This window comes from Chanos chanos, chromosome 2 (assembly GCF_902362185.1).
Source record: "Chanos chanos chromosome 2, fChaCha1.1, whole genome shotgun sequence".
Classification (NCBI taxonomy): domain Eukaryota; kingdom Metazoa; phylum Chordata; class Actinopteri; order Gonorynchiformes; family Chanidae; genus Chanos; species Chanos chanos.
In genome coordinates, this window is record NC_044496.1 from 30,830,997 (window position 1) to 30,841,003 (window position 10,007).

The following is a 10,007-nucleotide window of genomic DNA, read 5'->3' on the forward strand; positions in this document are numbered from 1 at the left end:
CAGAATTTAGCAATTGTAGCCACCGTTGAGGCTCACGCTTGATCACTCGTGCTAACAGACAATGAGAACCCATTCAAAACATGAGCTATGGCAGATAATTGTCGCTAACCCATGCGTTTCCTGTCATAACACGAGATAGTTTGTAACCCTGACTGATGACAGTGAGTGACTTTGGACTTTGAGTCCCATGGATCCCCTGTGAAGTAGCTACTTAACTTCAAAGCTATACTTCTACTCAGAAGGTTTTCGGTGTATTAAACGTGGGCGGGGCGTGCAACACATTTACTCCATTTTAAGGATTCGATTAAGATGACAGTCACTGCATGCGTTACTGACCTTAGAGGTTGACTTATGGTAACACCTGCTATAATTAGTGAAGCGTTGAAGCGCCAAAACAGTGTTGGGGATTTCTAGGTTTTGCTACCAAATCTTAAGTGTTTCCTGTCGATAGAAAACTATCGACAGGCTAGTTAATTCGATAGAAAACAGCTTGTTTTCAGAATATAGCTACTTAACATACATACACGAATATGATGAAATGGTCTGCTAGCATATTTGGGGGTTTGCAAGCGACCTGTTTAATGAGCTTTTACTGACCGTTAAGGTTCGTAAATAACCTGTATTTAATAATTTATTTCATGAAAGTTTGTTTCATATACTTAAACATACATTTTTAATATTAAATGCAATAGGTATTACTATGTTTTGTTTTGTATTATTTTGTTTATTACTGAGTCAGTGTGTTTACATCAGAAGGAGGCAAAACCACTCTCTCTAATTGATAGACTGCATCTTTTTGATAGTTTTAATTTCAACAATGAAAACAAATGCAGATATTAGAAAGTGATAGGATACTAATGTAAATATATTGCAGAGCTCTGACTCCTTAGAGGAACCTGGATGCAAGTTTCCTCTGCAGACAGTGTGAACTATGGCAGAAGACAGAAACAAGACAGACTCGTCCAAGCAGACCGGGCTGGATTCAGGGGATGGGGAGACAGAACCCAGCATGCTCCTGCAGAAACTCAAGAGCAACATATCGTGAGTTAAAACACTTTGGTTTTATGCAGTGCTTTCTTTCTAAATGTGACATCTCTGTCAACAAATTAGTGGTTTGTTTTCCTTTCCTAACCTTGTAGATTTTGATTAGATACCAAAAAAGTGATTTTTTTTTTTTTTTTTAAACAAAGCTGGAATAGAAAGTTTGATTTTGAAGGGCATCCTCCATCAAACTTAAGGCTTCAGACTACCTTGTCTTTACAACACAGGAGTGGTACTGATCAGTTTGCAGTTTTCACAGAAAAACTAAGTAGTCATGTTTCTGTTCTTTGTAATGTTTATGTGTTATTCTCATTCAGTCATTTTCTTAGCTGCTTATCCTAAGAAGGGTCATGGGGGTGCTGGAGCCTATCCCAGCACTCACTGGGCGTAAGGCGGGGAAACACCCTGGACAGGTCACCAGTTCATCACAGTGCAGACACACAGACAAACACACTCATGCACACATTCACACTTAAGAGCAATTTAGTATCTCCAGTTCGTCTGACTTACATGTCTTTGGACTGTGGGAGGAAACCAGAGCTCCTGGCGGACACCCACACAGACACGGTGAAAACTTGCAAACTCCACACAGAAAGGACCCTGGCCGACCGGCTGGAAATCGAACCCGGAACTGTCTTGCTGTGAGGCAACAGTGCTACCCGCTTCGCCACCATGCTGCCCTTATCTGTTATTCTTTCAGCCGAAATTGTTGAGGAGAGACTAATGCCCACTCAGGGATGGCTTCTACAGTGTTACATCTATAAAGAGCTAATTGCCTAATTAGATTTCATTGATCAAATAAAATACAGTGTAGAAAGTTTAGCTGGATTATCATGGCAGTAAAGCTGATATAGCTGAGATTGTCCATGGTCCATATTATGTTCAGATAACCATATGCACATATAACATATGCACCACAACCATGCACTACTGTATTCCTTCTGCCAAAATGTAGCTGAATTTTCCTGCCCATGTTGCTGTGAAACTGTGTGAAGTTGGAGTTGGGAAGTGGTTAGCTGGCTGTTCTGCTTTTTTTATGCTCCTATACTTGTTTTTTACACTGGAATACTTGCCTGTAGGCCTGGTAGATCTATAGCAATAAGAACAGCCGCACAGTCACAGGCAGTTAGGTAGTGAAGTATAGCAGTTCTTATATCTTTTGAACCATTTTTACAGTCTAAAATGGTGCAAATACACTTGTTATAAGAGATAAAGTAACAGGGCTCACTGGTACATCCTCATTATGCCTAACCTTGTCAGTAGTTCTGTTCAATACCTATTATGTATTGCTCCGTACTCATTGCTCTACGGCACTGCCAGTGATGTCAACAACGTCAATCCTCAGGATTCTCAGATGGTTAACGGTATGTTGCTAAAGTGAAGCAGTAGTCCAATGACAGGCTAACTGGCTCAGAATATATCCGTGGCTCGAATTTAACAACGGTGAAATGAGCCGCCTGATTTATAAAATATACGGTGCGGCACCTTTTGCTAGCCAACGTTACAAAACGTCAACCTTCAGTCGTCACTCAAATGGCGTTTCTCATACAGCAGCATTGAAAGAAAACGGGAGGAAGATTCAGCTAAGAATGTGATGGCTAATGCTACTGAAGTTGCTCAGTTGCAGTGTGAAGAGGAAATGAAGGGGCTTCTCAAAACCGCCTGCTTTATAGCAGAAAACGGACAACAAATCACAGCAATGTATATAGTTCAGGGAATCCCTTAAATTGGAGGAGAGCGACAAAATACAGTCTGAGGTAAGAATAGGACAAGGTATAGAATAGGACAAGGTAAGACCTGTAGTTAAGCTCACAAGTAGTATCCCCTACCTCCCCCCAAAGTGTATAAATCCCCCTTACATGAAGCATTTAGGGGGGGTTCCAAACAAACCCCCCCCCCCCCCCCCCCCCCCTCCAATTTTGAAAAATGAATTTCAGGCCCTGCATTTTCAGGCCCGTTTTCCCATTGAAATCCACTCCTGTTTCACATTCATTTATTAAGCTGTTTTCCCCATGGAAATCTCCTCCTGTTTCACATTCATTTACTAAACCGTTTTTTCCCATAGAAAAGTCCTTCTGTTTCACATTCATTTACTAAACTGTTTTCCCATAGCAGTCTCTCCTCATTTTGTATACTTTGTTTGGTGGTTTGATGGCGGAGTTCCATCACATGGTCAGTTGTAATGAATCTGTCTCATAGTTCAAAGTTTTAGCTTGTTCACTGAGTGACTTTTTAGACTTTTCTAAATGACTTTGCTGTGTTTTGAATACTCAGATCATCTTTTTTTGTTGTTTTATAGGAAGAATGTCCAGTCTAAAGTGGATGCCATTTTGGTGAGTATTTTATGATTTGTTGTGATGGTGATTTTGATTATGTTAGTTGTGATGGTGATTTTAGTTACATTAGTTGACAGTTTCTTGTATTTACTCTGGATCTATTTTGGCTCTCTGTAGCAGGAAGTCCAGCGCCTCTCAGACAACGACAAGCTTTTTCTGTACCTCCAGTTGCCCTCTGGGCCAAGTGCAGGAGAGAAGAGGTAAAACATATGACCACACCTTCATTTCATTGCCTTCACTTTTATCAACAGGCCAGAGATGAAGTCCACTCCCAGCCTGACTGCTCATGGAGCCTGTAGATAAATACATGTTTAAAGTTCAGCGAAATCCTGCCATGTGCAAATGTCTTTTCAGTTCCGGCCCAGCGTTTTACCAGAATCTTATTTTGTGATAGTGTGTTTAGTATGTATGTGTCTTGTGTATACTGAACTGAACTTGGGAAAACAATTCAGTGTGTTGCTTTCTTTTAAGCAACAGCAGTGAGTCCAACTCGGTGAACACAGCTGACCAGCTGCACACATGCACGTGGATCCGCAGTCATCTGGAGGAACATGCTGACACATGCTTACCCAAACAAGACGTTTATGAAACATACAGGTTAGTTCATGGACAGAAAGCCGAGTTGTGACGTGGCGGCTGGAGTCTGTGGGGGTCCAAAGTTAGGGAAGACTTTGCTAACACATGGATGAAGATATTACTAACTGGACTGACAAACTGAGTTGGCTTGGGATAATTTATATTTTGGTACTGAGGGAACTCAAAAGTGGTGCTTTAATTTCATACTCCTGTAACGTATCTGTATGGTCCATGCTTTACAGTATGTTTGGCCATGCTAACTTGCCCTGTGGATTAGATGTGTTCTGTGTTGATGTTGTTCCTTGAGAAGAACATATTTATGGAAATATCAGCACTACACGAAAGGAAATGTCCTATAACAGCCTGCAATTTCCTTTTTTTTCAAAGGCATAGCTATGGTTCCTTGGGGTGAAACTTCATTTACCTTGGAATATTGTACCCTGTTAACATTTTCCAAAATTTGCCATGCAAAACTAATACTGGAGATAAAAACATTTGAAAGGGTTTGGGATTGAATGTAGGGATTGTACTATAACCATAGGAAGTATAATACACAATCTCTTTCATTTTAATCATCATTGATCAGTATTGTAGATGAACACACAGGGATAGAAGATTTGAGTCTAGATTGTCAGATATTGACTGTAATTGGACAGCTGGCAGTTCATGTTTTTGTATCAAGAGGTTCTAAACTAAAGTTGGATTTTATTGGAAATTCTAATCAAACACGCCAAGTTCTCATATTCTGTCATACTCAGAGACCCCTAAAGACCGTTAGCTGATCCAGGTGTGTTTGTCAGTTGAACACACTGGACCATAATCTTGTGTTTATCTCCACAGCTCCAAAGGAGAAGATTTTAAACCAATCTTTTAAGGAGAGTCCATCAGTGATGCAGAATTGCAAGAGTTTAACTGTACCTGTGACACTGCAGGTCACCTCATACACTGTCATCGTGCTTCTTTGTAGATGTTTGTGTCAGGTGTGTGTCAACTTTAATATAGTCATATCAGGAATGTAGACACCAGCACCTTGACGATGATTGTGATCCACCTATGTTAGAGCAATACATCATAGCATCCAGAATTCTCCAGTAATTACCCCCCAGGACTCACTTAGGATTGGATCATTCACCCCCAGATAGTGGTGACCACAGGGTTCACATGGTAAATCCCGTGTACCACTGCAGGCCAGGCAGCCCAGCCTAGTGTAGAAAGGCTGAATATGTGCCTATATTCAGCATGTGCATATGTGCGTGCACGTGCGTGTGTGTGTGTGTGTGTGTGTGTGTGTTTTGTGTGTGTGTTCCTCCTCAGGAAGTACTGTGACAATCTGCAGCAGAGGCCCTTAAGTGCTGCCAACTTTGGTAAAATCATCAGAGACATTTTCCCCAACATCAAAGCCAGACGGCTCGGTGGCAGGGGACAGTCCAAATATCCTTCAGATGACTTCTCGTTTTTCCTCCTCTGAAATCACTTCATTTGAATGTGCTTGTAAGCAGTGGCGAAGCGATAAAGCCAACATTGCCACGTTGATGCACGGATAATATCCAGCAACTTTCTCTGAAACTTGCTCTGAATATGCTAGTATCAGCTATCCTTTGTGGATATGTGTAAACATTTTGACCTTTTACAGTGAATGTTCTGCATAACAGGGCAAAACATCCCAACAAGGGTTTTTTTCACTGTTTTGTTTTAAACGTTGATGAGGTGTGGGATAGCAATGCAAGTCAACGTCATGAGTGTTCAACATTCCGTGTTGCCTTCCGTAGATCTGTGTCAGCTGACTAATGATCTCAGAGATGCTCTTCCTGCACCCAGTTACCTGAAAAAGCAGCCTCATGGATTCCACACCATCAGTCCTCTTTCTTACAGTCATATTTCATGAAAAAATAGCCTTCAAATATTTCACTGCTTAAACTGAACCTGAAAACACAATGTTTGTGCCATTTGCATTTGTGTCTGACTATGGAACTTCAGTTCTGTTCAAACTGAGCGAAGTAAAGGTGATTGAAGGCAACTGTAACCAAATTAGTGTAGAGGTGTGGGGATCGTCTAGAGCGCCATAAGTGTTTGCATTTCACCTTAACTTTGTCGGCAGCACGTACTGCTACAGCGGAATCCGTCGGAAGACCGTGTTAAACATGCCTCTCCTGCCGAACCTGGACCTAAAGAATGATCCGGTATGACCTTCCAAGCACCAGTCACGCACAGTTTACAGTGTTATCTTTGGTGAATGAGTTTGTGAAAGATCCCTCCTCTTTGCTTGCAGGGTAGTGCTCCAATGAAAGCATGCTACTTTTCTCTGCATTAACACATATGAGTGTGTTTTAAATAGCAGGTTCTGCCTGCAGCCTTAGTATAGTAATTTACGATGAGGGAGCCACTGTGCAAAGACAGAGTGCGGGTAAACTGGGAAACAAATTGTGGTGTGCTGATACAGTGTAAACTGTGAGCAATGAGGATGATTATGAAAACCGATCATTGCAGTCAGAGCTGACGGAGCTTGTGCAGACCTATAAGCAGGAGGTGACAGAGGCAGCATGTGAGCTGATCTGTGACTGGGCCCAGAAGATCCTGAAGCGTTCGTTTGACACCGTGGTGGAGATTGCCCGTTTCCTGGTGCAGGAGCACATAGTGAACCCACGGTGCAGCCAGGCTGAACTTGTCACCTCTGCTGCTCTAGCAGGTGAGTCCAGAATGAGCAAATATACTTAAAACATGGTCTCTGTCTAGTTCACAAAACACAACTCCATCGGTGTCATGGACAGTGACATCCTGTGGAAACATGCAGAGAGCTGACTTGGATATTTCATTCATTGGTGCTAAGCCACTTACAGTGACTGGAACCTGTGAAACGTATGCATATTGACTTTATCATGCTAAGTTTAATACCACGTTTAATACCTCAGTAAACAGTTATATTTATGTTTTGTCTCTGTGCAAAATATTTTTTTCTGGACATCTGTCATAACTGCTGTAATGCAATGTATGTATATATATGTGTGTGTGTGTGTGTGTGTGTGCGTGTGTGTGTATCCTTTTACTGAGTTGTATTTTTGTGGGTGACACAGAAGCTAGAATATCTCGTACTATGTATTATGTTCCAACTGCTCACAGGGGGGCCTGCAAAGCCCCACAAGGTGATCAAGAAGAATCCGGCACCCCCTAAAGGATCAGGGTCGGAGTCTGAGGGGGGCAGGCCTGATGCTAAGGTACAGCCAGTTATATTAAACCTGTTTGGCTGATGTAGTGGTGCTGATTTCTAGATTTTTTTTTTTTAGTCTTCAGTCTGTGGAAATGAAAACAGTATGAAGATTTTAGGCTGTTTGAAACTCTCCTGTAATCTGTACTTTTCTAACAGAATGACAAGGACAGCTCAGAGTCCCTCACAGTCAGCAGGCAACAGGTGAGTGACAAGCCAGCCAAAGGGTCGGACACTGTGCGGCCCGGAGGCCGTGACCTCCAGGTGGAGGCTCTCATGAAGAAACTCCCTCAGCTCCTGCCTCGCGTCTCCGTCCCTGAGAAAACTCAGCTCTCCATTCCATCCTCCCCACCTTCTCTGGCGCCAAAGGACACGGCTGGTGTGAAGGTGACCTTGCCCATCACCATGGCCACTCTGCCTTCACAACAAGGGGGAACACTTCCTGTTATGATTCTGCCTTCGAACATGAGCTTGTCTTACCCTGAACATGAGAAGACTACGTCTGTCACAGTGGCGACATCGGCCGCTCCAACTCCGGTGGTGCAAAGGGCCCGGGTCTCGGCCACTAAACGGACTGCCGAGCGTCCCGCGCTAGGGTCCACTGCTATGCCTCCCAAGAAAAAAAGGGGTCGACCAAGGAAGCAAAGACCCGAGGAGGCCTCTGCTCCACCACAGTCTTTTTCAACCCCAAATGCGAGCCCTGCATCTCTTACTGGGGGTGTGATCCAGAAGGCCTTGCCCTCGTCGTCCGCCACAGCTTCCCCCCAAGTACTTGAGTTTGTGATCCAGGAGCCTCCTCTGGTGCTCGGGGCAATCCCTTCCATGCAGGAAGTGATAGACGGTGAGCAGAAAGGTGTGGTTGTACAGTGCCAGTCCATTACAGAGCCTAAAGCACCGCCAGTCGTCATAGTGCAGAGTACCGGTCAGGGTGGCTATGAGATGAATCGAGGAATGGTCATTCAGAGGGCGCCTGTCTCAAGGCCTCCTAACCAACCTACTGAAGCTCTGTCAAACCCTGCAATATCAAACCTCCCACCACCCACTCTGTTGGAGGACAAGGAGGAGGTGGAGATCACTCTTACTCCTGTGGATCCCCAGGTTGATCATGTGCTTGTCTCCTCCGGCCTCACCACCTTACAGGACGGGTCACGTGAAGACAGCCCCAAACTGTAGACCTTGGCCCTACAGTTGTCACCTCTGCTTTTGAATGGAAAGGAGAGGACGGTGAATGTGAGCCCTGTGGTTTGGGCACCACATGACTTTCTCACTGTTACCCAAGGAACAGACCTGACCATGCTTTCGCTAAGCCCAGCTCTCCCCGTGACTGGCTGAAGACCGCAGTGGCTGCTCTGAGGGGATAATTAGGTTAATGAAGCGAGTCCATTTATTAACCACAATTCACGTCGCAGTTCATTAAGATCAGCTTCATTGTCCATTACACTCAGTCACAAAAGAGTAGGGTTTATTTGTCAGTGCAGTGACAGATGTGATCATGCCAATATGGGGAAATGGCTGTGGCCAGGTTGTTGCTTCTCCAGCAGAGACCACAAAAACACTCTTAGGATGTCATCTGCGCAATAAGACTTGCTCCCATTCATTTTAAAAAGCAGTTTTGGCACTTTTAATACAGAAAAATATTTTAAGGCCATTATAGTATGAGGGCCCCTCCTAACGTCAGACGGTCCCCTCTGTTAACGTCAGTCTTTACTGACAGTGGGACAGTACACACACCTCTCTAAAAACAGTCATTCTAAAACTCCTCACAGGGCAGGAAGCTGGACTCAAAACAGACAGGGCCTTTGCATCCTTACAGCCAGTGGCAGAAGACAGAAATGATTCAAAATAGTTCAACTAAATGATCACTGTTTGCTTACTGCTTTTATGAAGTAGAAGTACCAGAAACAATTTTAAAACCAGATTACCGTAATGTACCAATGATATGAACAAACAACTTGACTTTTCAAAGCAAATCCAAAAAAGAAACAAGTAATACCAAAAGAAAATCTTGGGTATTTTTTCTTTATGTACATTTGTAATGTTCTATGATGCTGTTTCAGACAGTGATGTCATGGATATATTCACATAAGAATTTATTTATACAAAGTTGGTGAAGAGATTAAGGACTCTGAGATGGGAGGAGCAGTGTCACCTGGTCATCTGTCAGTCATAGTTTGTTTGAATTTAATGAGAGATTTACAGAGGCACTTAGGGGTGGATTTGCTTTTTAAAGCTCTCTGTCTGTTTTCTGCTTCAACACAAAAGAGATGGTTTCCAGCAGCAGCAAAACCAAAGGTCAGTCCAATAAATCTATCTGACAAAACTAGCTAAATAAAACATTAGTTTATTTTGTACTGTGTCAGTATTTCCAAGGATTTGCTGAAAGAGAAGGAAGATTGTATAATCACACAGGCTCTCTGTTCACTGGTTGAAGATTGTGCTGACATTAATAGGTACTGAGACGAAACTGAAATGCATTAAGGAACAATGGTAATCATGGGAAAAAACTGATCAGCTCAACTGAGTGTGGTGATGACAGTGGACCAATGTAGAGAACCATTTACCATGTGCCTGACTGGTGTAATAACAAGAAAACTTTTCCCCCTAGATCTACTTTAATCATTACCGAGATTTATTGTAATCATTACCTTGACTGGTTCTGGGCAACAAAGATTAATTAACCATTTGCTGTAATACTGTAATATTTTGCCATATTTTGGGCCAAGTTGTTCAACACTTTAAAGAAATAAGATTCATTTTACGGTTAAGGAAAATGGGTAGTTGGAAACTTGTGTAACCAGTCAGAGACACTTAACTGACAGCTATGTCAAATGAATAGACAATGATGTAATAGG

General features: G+C 42.8%; 1 protein-coding gene across 1 annotated transcript; it reads left to right on the forward strand.

Annotated features, from left to right (window-relative positions):
- The first annotated feature begins 894 nt into the window (after window positions 1-894).
- Window positions 895-9,136, forward strand: rfx5 (regulatory factor X, 5). The gene is made up of 9 exons (XM_030766015.1): window positions 895-1,041; window positions 3,341-3,374; window positions 3,495-3,577; window positions 3,849-3,974; window positions 5,268-5,384; window positions 6,055-6,133; window positions 6,441-6,639; window positions 7,071-7,165; window positions 7,315-9,136. The coding sequence occupies exons 1-9, from the start codon at window positions 932-934 to the stop codon at window positions 8,326-8,328; spliced, it is 1,857 nt and encodes a 618-aa protein (XP_030621875.1). The 5' UTR covers window positions 895-931; the 3' UTR covers window positions 8,329-9,136.
- The last annotated feature ends 871 nt before the right edge of the window (window positions 9,137-10,007 follow it).

Coding starts and splice junctions, on each gene's coding strand:
- rfx5 (XM_030766015.1), top strand. CDS start 932: ATGGCAGAAGACAGAAACAAGACAGACTCGTCCAAGCAGACCGGGCTG. Junction 3,578..3,848: donor CCAAGTGCAGGAGAGAAGAG/GTAAAACATATG, acceptor CTTTCTTTTAAG/CAACAGCAGTGAGTCCAACT. Junction 5,385..6,054: donor GGTGGCAGGGGACAGTCCAA/ATATCCTTCAGA, acceptor TGTCGGCAGCAC/GTACTGCTACAGCGGAATCC.